We start from the raw sequence: 12,630 nt of genomic DNA, 5'->3' as shown, positions 1-12,630 counted from the left end.
CACCAAATGTTGTAAACAACTTCAAATTACTATATTGTAAAAGTTAATGCAAAGGGGCACAACAATGGACAATTAACACTAATACTATGAAAACAACCAAATAACTGTATATTTTGTTAAACATCTGGTAATGTCATATATTCTTTTGGCTGGTTGACTTTTGGCTGACCATGGGATGCAGTTTTCAATACTTTTGAACTGCCGTTTTGGGGGTATAATTAAATCCCTACAGGTTGTATACTATGCATTTAAATAGACTCTATGGACTTTATATTCATGTTGTATAATCCGTTGTGTTAGTCTGTTTTGAGTTTTTCCCACATTTAAGTTACTGCACTCAACAGCCACAAGAGATTACAAGAGAATAATGAGAAAAAGAAATGTGCTCTAACCTTGGTACTGCAGAGAGGATGGCTGAGGGTAGGAAGTGTAGCCCTGCGGGGAGCTATGGTGGTATCCCTGGGGAGCTAGAGGGATCTGAGAGTGGGGGTGTCCCAGAACCTGGTGCTCCCGGCTCAGAGGATTGTCTGGGGAGAGGGAAGAGGATGAGGATAACCTGCCGCCTGTCATGGATCTCCCTCCAACAGGAAAGCCATGTAGCTCTAACTGGCATGGGCGCTGCTGCTGGCTCCCTCGGCCCTGGGAGTTTACCCCAGCCAGGTGTAGGTCCATGGGCTGCGAGATGGTGCAGTTACTGGGGTTCTCCTGTTTTATCCTGTGGCATGCAAAGGACGGTGAGGCACGTGAAGGAGTTGGGTCTGACACAGCAGTAACGCAAGCCTTGCTTACGTTCACGCCTAGGCTGTATTCTCCCATGTCCATTGTTGTCTTTACCACAAACTTGCCGTGGAGGCTAGTGGGGTGGAGGTATGCCGGGTCCAACTCAGGTCTCATGAGCTCTGCCACAAAGCCTCCAGAGGGCGAGACGTCACTGATATCTGGGATGGTATAGAGGAGCTCACTGGCAGTGCCCTGAGGGGAGGGGAGAGGGTAAGATGAGGAGAAGGAGCTGGGGGAAGGAGACAGGGTCTGGCCAGAGATGCATGCCATGGCCTCCTCCTGCTGCTGCTGCTGCTGCTGCTGCTGCTGTTGCTGCTGCAGCTGCTGCTGCAGAATGGAATTAGACAGAATGAAGTCGTAGTCCAAGTCCAGGTCAGGCTCTGTGTCTTTCTTGGACATGCTGGGGCTTGTTGTGCTTGTTGCAGTGGGATGGTCTGGGTCAGAGCAGCTGCTTCCGGTTGGCACACTGGGTTTCTTAAGATGGGACAACTCCTCCTTCCATCTCTAGAGGAAAGTTACAGAGGCATTAATGGCTTTAGTTGTATAAGCTGCTTGTTTGCATCGTGTTACAGTTTATAAGATACAAAAAGAAGCCAAGAAAACCACACTTTTCACGTCCTACTTAAAAAACGAGCGCTTGTTTTGAATATATAAGGACATCAGATACAAGTATAAGTCAATGCTTCAAGGAGAAAAGAAGCAGGATCAGTAATGGAGTGATTATTTTGACAGCTCAGCTACGGAGCTCAGTCTGGTGCAGCAAGTGTCCTTGGCACAGAGCACTTCCTAGAATACAGATTATTCTCACTCACAAAGAAATTGTACTGGAAAGCACTAGTGGTGGCATGGGTAAGTAACACTTAAGCTCAGACAACCATCAGAGGATTCTTGCAATCAATGTGTAAACAACCCATTCTTAATAAATATTATAATAATCATAGTGGGCATCAGGATGTTTTCTTAGGAGGGGTGCAGTATCCCATGGCGCTTTCGCTAGTAGCCTATGTAAACTGGTGCATGCCCCAGTAGAGCATGGTGTCAAGCCCTGACTGTGTTCATAATAACATGGGAGCGACACAAAACAACTACACTGTAAATAAGCTGTATATTTTCCCTAACAGATTCGTTGATGCCTACGGCTATTTGGCTTCCGTATGTAGTAATAAGAAGTGGCCACGTACTAACATTACTTACTAAATTGGCACTTCCTATGGATTTACTCTTGACAGTGGGTCCGCTGGCGAACGTGGATATGGATGGCAGAAGCGTCCCACCTAAAGCCATCTCGACGTCATTTGGAGGTTGCCTGAAATTGAACAGATAATATGGTAAATCCTTGTGGAGTGATCCTGGAACAGCGAGCGCAGTCTGTTATAGTCCACAAGTAGATGTGCATCAGACAAAATATTGTTATCAAAAGTTGCTCAAGGTCCACACCTCATCTATGAGAATCGGTTTGTGGAGTCCTTTCGGCTGCTCTTCGGTGTGACTGCACTGGATTCAGTATCCCGGGGAAAGTTTCTGCTCCGCGTCGCGCGCTATACTATATTCCAGTACATGCTGCCACTGATGGGCGCGCCGGGTAGAAGCAGCCAGGCAGATTTGAATTTTTCACGTTAAAGCAATTTTGAACGGGAAGACAGAGAGGCGACGTACGGGGGAACCCCTTGCGCCTGTAGCCATGTAGGAACCGGCAGCCTGAACTGAGAAAACCGCGTGAGAGGTATCCTTAAATCACTAGAGCTGGACACGCCTTCGTTGCTCGGCAACAAGCGCGAAAAAACATTAGTGCGAGGGAGGGAGCACATGGGGAAGGCTGGGACGAGCGGTGAGAGAGAGAGAGGGAGAGAGAGAGGTTTGTTTGTATTCATAGCAACGGCACCTATCTTTTCTGCTGTGATCCCTGAAAAATGTGGGTGAAGAAGCGCATCTTTTCAGACCGGCTGATATGGGGATAACAGCGAGTATTATTTAATCATGCCGGGAGGGTCACCTGCAGGCATGGGCATCCACAAAAGGGTAGTCTATTGCATTAGCTAAAACATTTAAAAAAAAAAAAAAACTCATCCTAAACAATAACATTTTGTTATTCATCTGTCTTTGCTCCACTTGTTTGTCCGCAAGTGATATTCTAAATGAGTGCAATGATTTTACCAGAGCTTATAGGTAATTATGCAAAGTAGGCCTATTGTGGGCACACGTTTGGTTTACATTGCATCACTGGATTGCAATAGAAGTCAATCCCCATACAATTCATGCACGCACCTGAAAACAGTGGTGGAATGTAACTAAGTACACCTCCTCAAGTACTGCACTTATATACATATTTGAGATATTGTACTTAACTTGTCTTTTCTTTTCATGGCACTTTCTACTTCTACTCCACTCCATTTCAGATGGAAATATTGTAGTTTTTCTCTACCACATTAATCTGACAGCTTTAGTTACTTTACAAATACATTTGTTTGCATACTAAACACAGTTTAGCAGTTTATTTAACAGTTTATTTATTTTTTATTATAAATTAAAGTACCCAACAATATAGATATATATAGATACATATAGCCTAATTGTAGGCTATATATAGCCTACAAGTAGGCCTAGAGCTGAAATAATTAGCCGATTAAACAATTAGGTAATTGACAGAACAGTTTTGATCGTTTCCAGTTTCTAACGTGAGGATTTTTCTGCATTGAGTACCTTTACTTTTAATACTTTGCGGACATTTCCTGATGATACTTACTTTTACTTAAGTAACATTTTCAATGCAGGAGTATTAAAGTGTTGTATTAGTACTTGTACTTAAGTAAAGGATCTGAATACTTCTTACACTATTGCTTGCAAATATTAGAGATATCATTTAACAGGCAGCACAAGTAGCATATATGTCTACAGGTAGATGTACTGTATACAAACTGTATATGCACATATACATAGCAGACATATCAATTATGCATAGCCAAAATTCTCAAAGATAATTAGTCTTTAACACATTGTTTTCTTGAAACAAATGTCAGACATTTATAGGAAATATAGATAGGCCTTGAGCTGCTGTGTTTCTACATTTTAGTGTAATGTTTCTTAAAACAGATGTTGGGGACAACAATATTATAGCAAGCGACCCTGATATATTTATTGGCCTCCCTTGCAAATTGCACTCTTGCCCATTATCAAAAGCCCCACAATAAATACTTCATTTAACACTACAGTATAGTTATGAAAATTCTGTATGGGAAAATACTTACCTTACATGGGAACATTATAATGCTGAGAACTGTTCAGTGTTGAGTTTGAATTGGGTTCAGGCAGTGTTTGCTCAGAGCTAGCAAGCTAACACAAACCTTTCTCTTCAACATAATTAGACACATTGACTCAAGAGTTCAATGTAAGAGCAAACAAAGCGCTCGCCACTGATCCTGCTGCATCAGGATCTTGTCTGTTAGGCATGTCAACAAACATGCCGTCACTTCAACAGAACACAGTTACTGTCAGCGTATGTTGTGTCTTCATTCAAACATTTTAATTGCATGAATGTATGTTTCTTTAGTTGGCAAACAAAAGCTGGTGGGAAAAAAAACCTATTGACTACAATGGAACTTTGTAAATGGAAAGTGTATCCTGTTGGGCAACTCATTATTTACTGTTTGATATATTAACAGTAACACTTAATCTAACGAGTATCCAAACAGTAATATGTGTACTGCCCTTTATCTCCAATTGCGTGGTTAGAAGTGATGGCTTTAAACCTACAATGTTTGAACTACATGTCTTGTTCTTGAAGATCAGGTAGGAACACAATGGCAGCTGTGTCATTATAGCCATATTCTTTATGGTGGGAGATAATGGTTTTGAAAACGATCCTGAAAACAAAGGCTTGACTTTGACAACTGAGGTGCTTTGCATCGCAATAATGACAGAGATGAGGAATAGAGAAAAGAGATAAAGGAAGAGAAGATGACACCACTGTGTGCTTTTCCTGACACAATGAAGTCATGGTTATTTTAGTTACTCACACCAAACCCTTGTGTGGAATATGTTAATGCAACATTTACAGTATCAACTGGATGCAGTGCTGAGAATACCCTGCCCACACTAAATAGTTTCAAGTGTTACACAGTTCCAGATATTGACATTATGCTAACGCCATTGGTGACATGACTGCAAGAATCAGATGTGGACAAATTTAGGTAATGTTGTTGTGGGTAACTGTTGAGTACAAACTTGATACTTTAGATGTCACATTTTCGTAAAATTTGTGGTTATCGTAATATTCAAATCGAGATCAAACACAGTTGATAATCCAGTCCCACAGTTGTCAACATTGATATTATGTAAATAGAGTGTAAGTAGTCAAATAACTTAGCACAACTCTTGAGTATTTTGGTGTGCATGTGACTGACACGGTTTCTACTGGTGTCTCTCAGTAAAGTTCCCCCTCCTGGATAGCACCCAAGTGAATATGAGTACCAGCGGATCATAACTCCAGATATTGAGGTTTTCAGTGCTCTCTTCCAGATGCTGTTCAGTAATTAAAACATAGCTTTCATTCTTTCCTTAATTCATGAAAGCTGAGTCAAGCTTTTTTGGATTATCCGTGCTGCACTTCCCTCCACTCCACCTCACATTAGCTCTAATGTAATTATATCAATATATATATATATATATAGTTGATGTTGATGTTTTTACATCAACACAAACTTTTAGGGCTGCAATTAATTATTATTGTTTATTATCAATTAATCATTTAGTTAAATGTCCATCACCATTCCCCAGAGCTTATGGCGACAACTTTGAAGTGCTTGTTTGGTCCGATCAACAATCCAAAACCAAAAAGATATGCAATCAAAACAGTGATATAAAACAGTGACAATCTGTAAATCATCACATTTTAGAAACTGGAAAGCCATGAGTGCTTGGCTTTTTTGCTAGAAAAATGACTTATGAATATCAAAATAGTTGTAGATTCATAAATGTTTCAGCCCTACAAACTACTACATGCTCTCATAAATTACATAAGTTTCATACTGTATCATGTTTTGTAATTGCTGTAGTGTAAAGCTATAACTAAAAGTTAGAAACATTCAGTATATGTACAACATTCACAATACAAATGATGTGGGTTGATTAAACCATTCAGTCATTACACTGACCAGGACTGCTTGACATTTTCATTTATAATCATCTAAAACGCTCTGTGATCTAAAAACACCTGATGGATCCAGGCCAAAGAGATCACCACACTTGTTACTGTGGTCCAGACATCCACCAGCAAGCAGAGCTTTGTATATAAATCATCACTGTGAAATAAATTAGCTCTGGTCATTTTTATGACAAAATAGTTTTGTATTTATTTTACAAAGGTAAAATATGCTAACAGACAGGTTGACAGTTCAGCTGTGTGATGGTATGCATATGGATGAGATCTGAGTCAGTGGGGGCTGTTTGTTTGGACAATCCCAGCCAAGCCTATATAGCTGGACAGAGCTGGGGTCAGGCTGGGATGCAACCAACCAACACTGGGCATTCATCACATCATATCATTTAGTGGTGGGCTTCCACAGGTGTAGGGTAATGTGGTTGAGGTATTGGGTGGTGATGTTGCAGGGCCTAAAATGGGTTTAGAAGAGGAAGCAGAGAGAGAGAGAGAGAGAGAGAGAGAGAGAGAGAGAGAGAGAGAAGTTGGCGAGAAACAGACTGGGAGCGAGGAGAGAGCTCCTGCCGGGCGGCAGGCTGTCCAGCCTTTGCCTGCCCTGGGATTCCTCGGCAACCTTAAATATGCCAGTTATTTTTAACCAGCGACGTAACAGAGCCCAGTGCCGGCCCCCTCTGTTAACAATATTTCCTTTCTGTCAGAAGGGGAAATGGAGGGGAGCCACACTTCCTGGTCATGTGATGCAGCTCTAAGAGACCAGGGAAGTGGGGAAGAGTGATTGAGGGGAGTAGAGGGAGCTTGGTTGGCTGCCTCATACCCACACCAGCCCACATATTCACTCAGCACCGCCTTTCCCCAAAGCTTAACCCCCTCAGCTGGCCAGATGAGGCAGTCCGTTTAAATCAGATCCTCAGACGTCAGAAGCCAAAAGGACCAGAGCAGAGATTGGTGTTCGTGAGCTGCGGAGGAAATGAGAGTGTGGGTACGGCACGTCGGCAGACAGAGGGTGTGGAGGGGGGGGGAGGGGGGCTGTGACGTCAGACCATGGACCTGCCAGGATTAGAAGCCTCTAAAAAGTAAAGGCCTGGGACTTGGGCTGCCAGAGCTGAAGAAAATGTGTTTCTCTGTCTGTCTGACATGGGAGAATCAGGGACTTCCCATGAGCTCACCTTGTTGACATACAGAGAACTTGGACTAGTTCACGTCTCAATCTGCACTAACCTCACTACCAGCTAAATGAGTACCAGCCTCATGTCATAGACTGTAATGTTTGACTGATTTATATTGCTTCACTACATCCACAGTGGACACATGTCAGTTAAATAGAAGAGCATGTAGAATATGTCAGCCTTAATTTAGTTTAAATACACATAAAACCATTGGATGTTTATCTAATAAATACACGTTGGTCAACACGTGGTATGAATACGAACTCTACACTAGCTCCTTTTAAACTTAAATGTCACTATTTGTTACTGGTTGTTTATTATTGTGTATTCTTTGCAGTTTTGTACAACTCAGGATACATTTGTGGCAGTTTTAAGGTAAAAACGGTAATATAAAAAAAACATCACTAACACTGTTGTTTGGTTTTCCAGCCATGGGTACTCTGTATTGTGTCAATGCTATAGTGACCAAAACTAGGAACATTCAGATTTTTAGTGTGCAGTGTATTTTAACTGCGAAAAAGCAATTCACATTCAGGGATGAATCAGATCTTTGAGCCCTACGATGAAATAAAGTGCAAATAAAGGCAAGTCTCGAGGGAAATAACATTTCTTAATCCATGGGATGTCAAACTGAAATATAAATATATAATTTGTAAAACTCTTACTAATAACAAATGTATTTTTGAAATAACTTCAAAGTTACATGTTTAGGGATTAGCAATGGAAAAATAATCAAAAGATTGTGAATTCTGGTTATCTTGGATTCATTAAAATGTATGAGCTGAGCATTAAGTTACTCAACCCCTCAACCTGATTGTTCATGCTTTATACTTATTGTTTTATTTAAAATGACTCACAGTCCAAATGGCTGAGGCGTCTGCATAAATAAGGAAGAGATACTGTGTGTACTATCTATAAACAAGGTGTAGACAACATAATGTAAACATGGAAAAGAACTTAAGTCCTGCGGTATTTTAATCACATTTACAAACGCTGCATGGAAAATGGGTCATCTAAGGTTGACTACCAGTCAGCAGTATCTGTACAGATCTAGCTATAGAAGAGATCTGGCTGTTTGATATGAGTTTTTAAAGTTTTGACGCAATAGGAGACACTTAACTGAGCTCCAAGGAAGCCAAGCCATCTGTGTCTAAAGTGCAGGTGCAGAAGAAAGAATTTGTAATAGGAAGAATTTCAGAACTCATGATAACATGTGGTAAATACAGACGAACTGCAACGGAAAACAAGCATCGCACTCACAAGCTGAAGCTGACCAATGGGGAATAGCACATTTACAGTTCAGCTAATCAGCAGCTTAATACGACCCAAATCTGAAGCCTTTTTAACAACATAGTGCTTTATCTTAAAATGGTTCCATTATTTTGTCCACCCCCTTATCTATGGCTTCTAAAAGTATATTCTAGAGGAACTTGAGCTACAGATCAATCTAATTTAACACGAACTGTTACCATCACGCTTGTACCATAAAAGCTAAGTGTATAGTCTGTCAGTAAACCAAGAACACATCTTTACAATGTTAAGAGAGGTTCCTATAGAAACATATGAGTATTAAAGTTTTTTTATTTCTCTGTATGAGTCTGTATCAGACCCTGGCTGCACAGCAATTACAGCAATCACCAGCATTCTTAAACCTTTAAGAGCGCTCTGGCATTGATTCAAAGGCAGCTAGTCTGGTCGTCTATGCTCTCATTGCGCTGCTGTTAAACCGTGGCTGTCACATTTTCACAACACTTGATTAAATCTTTATGTTCAAGAGGCACATTGGAAATCGAGATGCAATGTTGATGGAGGCTTGGCGGTTTAGTTATATCAACGTGTAGTATAGTACGTACGTGTAGTAGTTTGTGATTTACAGAGCTTTGAGCCTGCGTATCATTGCACTCTGTTATGTGAAGTTTGAGCTCTCCAACATATTTAGTTGAAGACTAAATACTATAAATGGATAGCTTTTACTGTTAAAACTACAAAATAGCCTACACATGATCTCCAGACTGGCTAAACGCCATTGAGTCGAGGTCTGCACAAAAATGTCATTATAATATGCCAAACTTCATGTGGTAATTGTTGTCAGATTTCAGGGTAGCTGGACTCTGCGTTCCTGAGAAGGTGTGGACTCTCCTGTTTTCCCACTGGGAGTGGTTGGGAATGTGTGACCTTTTCCATGGATCGCCGTTTTTCAGGCCCTGGATTCACTCTCTGAGAACATGCCTGCAATCAGAAAGTTAAAATGACAATAATAATTCTGGATATCAGCACGTAGGCGCTGCAGGATGATGCATGGTTTGTATGAGAGAGGAGACAGTCTTGTTGGGAAACTCCCGTCGCTAAAACCAGGGAACTCCTAATAAATTTGCAGTGCAATAAGAGAGGAGAAACATAAATGTCTCCACTGTTTCTCCAAACCTCCCTGTGTTGTGAACTTTAATATTCAGGCATAAATCTGGAAATTAGATGGCAAAACATACATCAACGAAATAGTTGTAAAGAACTGAAAATGGCCATTTGCTGAATTTGCAACATTAGGAGGTCATATTTACTGAAATCAAAAGCTTGCATCGATTGAACTTGTGAGTTTATGGAGAGTTTCTGCTTGAATTTCTTTGCAGGATGTCAGAATAGCCTCCCAGAGCTACTGCTTTTCTGTTTTTTTTTTGTTTAGTGATGAGTGTCGTGCAACCCTGGATGGTCCAGATGGATGGAGTAGTGGATGGTTGGTGGGTGGCCACCATGTCCCAATAAGGCTGCAACGTCAGCAAGGAAGTGGCGGAATCATGTTTTGGGCCGGAATCATGAGGAGAGAGCTGGTAGGCCCCTTTAGGGTCCCTGAAGGTGTGAAAATTACCTCGGCAAAGTATGAAGAGTTTCTGACTGACCACTTTCTTCCATGGTACAAAAAGAAGAACCGTGCCTTCCGTAGCAAAATTATCTTCATGCATGACAATGCACCATCTCATTCTGCAAAGAATACCTCTGTGTCATTGGCTGCTATGGGAATAAAAAGGAGAGAAACTCATGGTGTGGCCCCCATCCTCCCCTGACCTCAACCCTATTGAGAACCTTTGGAGCATCCTCAAGCAAAAGATCAATGAGGGTGGGAGGCAGTTCGCATCAAAACAGTAGCTCTGGGAGGCTATTCTGACATCCTGCAAAGAAATTCAAGCAGAAACTCTCCATAAACTCACAAGTTCAATGGATGCAAGAATTGTGAAGGTAATATCAAAGAAGGGGTCCTATGTTAACATGGAACTTGCCCTGTTAAGATGTGTTTGATTGAAATAGCTTTTGATTTCAGTAAATATGACCTCCTAATGCTGCAAATTCAGCAAATGACCATTTCACTTCTTTACAACCTATAAAATGTTTTGAAACTCTGCATTTTGAGTTTTGTATTTTTGAAAAAAATAACGGTTGGTGACTTGAAAATTATACTGACTATCATTTGCATCGACTATTAAGGAAAATCTGTGTAAAATATAATTTGCACAATAATTTGGAACACGGTTTATCTATCTATCTATCTATCTATCTATCTATCTATCTATCTATCTCCCCAGTAAAAGGCAAACAACTTTTATGGCAACGTTTTCAAGCCAAGCGCCCAAATCAAATCAGAAATGGCACATTGTGGTAACCTTAATCAAACTACAAATCATTTCAGACTGATCGCCCCCGCTGGAATGCTGAGGAAAGAACAATACTTGACAGGCCCAATTTAAGTGATAGCTTCTCCAGTCTGACGTTTTATTGACATCATGCTGAGTCTAATTGAGGAGGGGGGTTTCAGTAACTCAAAGCAGATGGGCCACCAGCTCATGAACTAACAGCCCCCCTCTCTCCACCCTTTAACTCACTCTCTCTCTCTCTCTTACATTTACAGCTATTTTGGCTCAATGAAATACTTAACTATGAAATGTCATAAAACTAACCTATTTGGTCAAATTTATATTCATTGTACGAATCTGATACCATGCCATTTATCATAAAGATACTTAAAGCTGGCAGTGGAAAGTAAGTGGTGAAAGCATTATCTTTGCATGTCGAACTTAATGGACATTATAATGGATATTCTTTTTGGGATAGTCTAATGAATCCCCTTGAAGGAATAGTTCGACATTTTGGGAAATATGCGTATTCACTTTCATGTCAAGATTTAGATAAGAAGATTGATACCACCCTAATGCTTGTATGCTAAATAATTTATGTAGCTGGAGCCAGCAGCCGGTAAGCTTAGCTTAGCTTCTAACCGGCTGGAAAAGCCTGCAAACAGCTAGCCTGGCTCTCTAGGTAAACAAAATCCATCTACCAGCACCTCTTAAGTTCACAATTAAACAAAGTAATATCTTGTTAATTAAAAACCAAGGATTGTTTACGTGGCGGACTATTTCATTGCCAGGAAAGAAAGCAGAACATCTAATTAGTGAGCTTTAGAGGTGCTGGTAGACGGGTTTATTATCTTTGGACAGAGCCAGGCTAGCTGTTTCTCCCTGTTTCCAGTCTTTATGCTAAGCTAAGCTAACCGGCTGCTGGCTCCAGCTACATATATTGTGTACAAACATAAAAGTGGTATCAGCAAATAAGCTTATTTCCTAAAATGTCAAGCTATTCCTTTGAGCCAAAGCAAAGTTCCAATACAGAGCATAAACACGACACACACATGTGCACACACAGAGACTGAGAAGGAGAGAGCTACTACACGCAGTTCATTAGACACATGGATTTAAAGAGTCTGAAAAGAAAACTGGCTGTTAGAAGTGAACTAAATTAGTAGGTTCACATGGATTTTGTTAGAACCAAAATGGGAAATGTGCCACATCAGCAAAGCACTCTTCATTTGCAGGCATTTTTGAAAAGACATCAGAGGCTTTCTGATTTCATACCAACTGCGATCAATAGTGCACTTTAAAGGCATTAAAGTAATTTCACCAACTGTTAATGACATTCATGACGCAGCTTGTAGGCTATGGTACTGTAATCAAATAGGCTAGAGGGGCAAAAAGAAAAAACACTGAGAAGTTCTTATAAAATTAAATTAGGATTCCCCTGGCAAAACATTCCACATAAATGCCCATAAACATGACAAAAGCATGGTAATCGTTAAAGCTTGGCCATCAGTGGAAATACATGTACGTCTGTTTTAACACTCAAAATAGTGTGTTTCTTGCCCACAGATTTTATTTATTACATTCTTTGGTGGGAAACTGTGTAAATTGTGTAAAGATGGCCTAGAAAAGAAGTAGAAACAATTTCATTCTTCTTTAATGTATTGTAAACATTGGAAAAAGCGGGGTTAGGGGGTTAGGGTTAGTGATGCCACTTGATCATGGTCACATCAGTTGTCCATGTTTTTTTTTAGGTACTTCCATAGGAAGACTAATGAATGTGCATGATACTGGTAGAAACAGAGCTTTAGAGCTTTAACAAATATTTAACAATATTAACAAGTTTCCCTCTGTAGAGATGAACAAATACATTATTAAACCACAAATTGATTTGCTGTGACTAAAGCTC

General features: G+C 40.5%; 1 protein-coding gene across 2 annotated transcripts in view; it reads right to left on the bottom strand.

Annotated features, from left to right (window-relative positions):
- klf4 (Kruppel-like factor 4) overlaps positions 1 to 12,630 on the bottom strand; it is a 78,101-nt gene that overhangs the window by 1,030 nt on the left and 64,441 nt on the right. Inside the window, exons 1-3 of one of the 2 annotated variants that reach the window (XM_031317550.2) lie at positions 2,218 to 2,499; positions 1,975 to 2,086; positions 393 to 1,284 (exon numbers count right to left, since the gene is read on the bottom strand). In XM_031317550.2, the coding sequence (XP_031173410.2) occupies positions 393 to 1,284; positions 1,975 to 2,086; positions 2,218 to 2,222 (1,009 nt within the window). In that variant the 5' untranslated portion in view covers positions 2,223 to 2,499. Of the gene's footprint in view, positions 1 to 392; positions 1,285 to 1,974; positions 2,087 to 2,217; positions 2,500 to 12,630 lie in introns of those variants that run through there. The other variant, XM_031317551.2, reaches the window with a different exon arrangement.

The sequence above is a fragment of the Sander lucioperca genome, chromosome 14 (assembly GCF_008315115.2).
Source record: "Sander lucioperca isolate FBNREF2018 chromosome 14, SLUC_FBN_1.2, whole genome shotgun sequence".
Classification (NCBI taxonomy): domain Eukaryota; kingdom Metazoa; phylum Chordata; class Actinopteri; order Perciformes; family Percidae; genus Sander; species Sander lucioperca.
The sequence above is the reverse complement of the archived record's forward strand: the minus strand, read 5'-3'. Positions and strand labels throughout refer to the sequence as shown.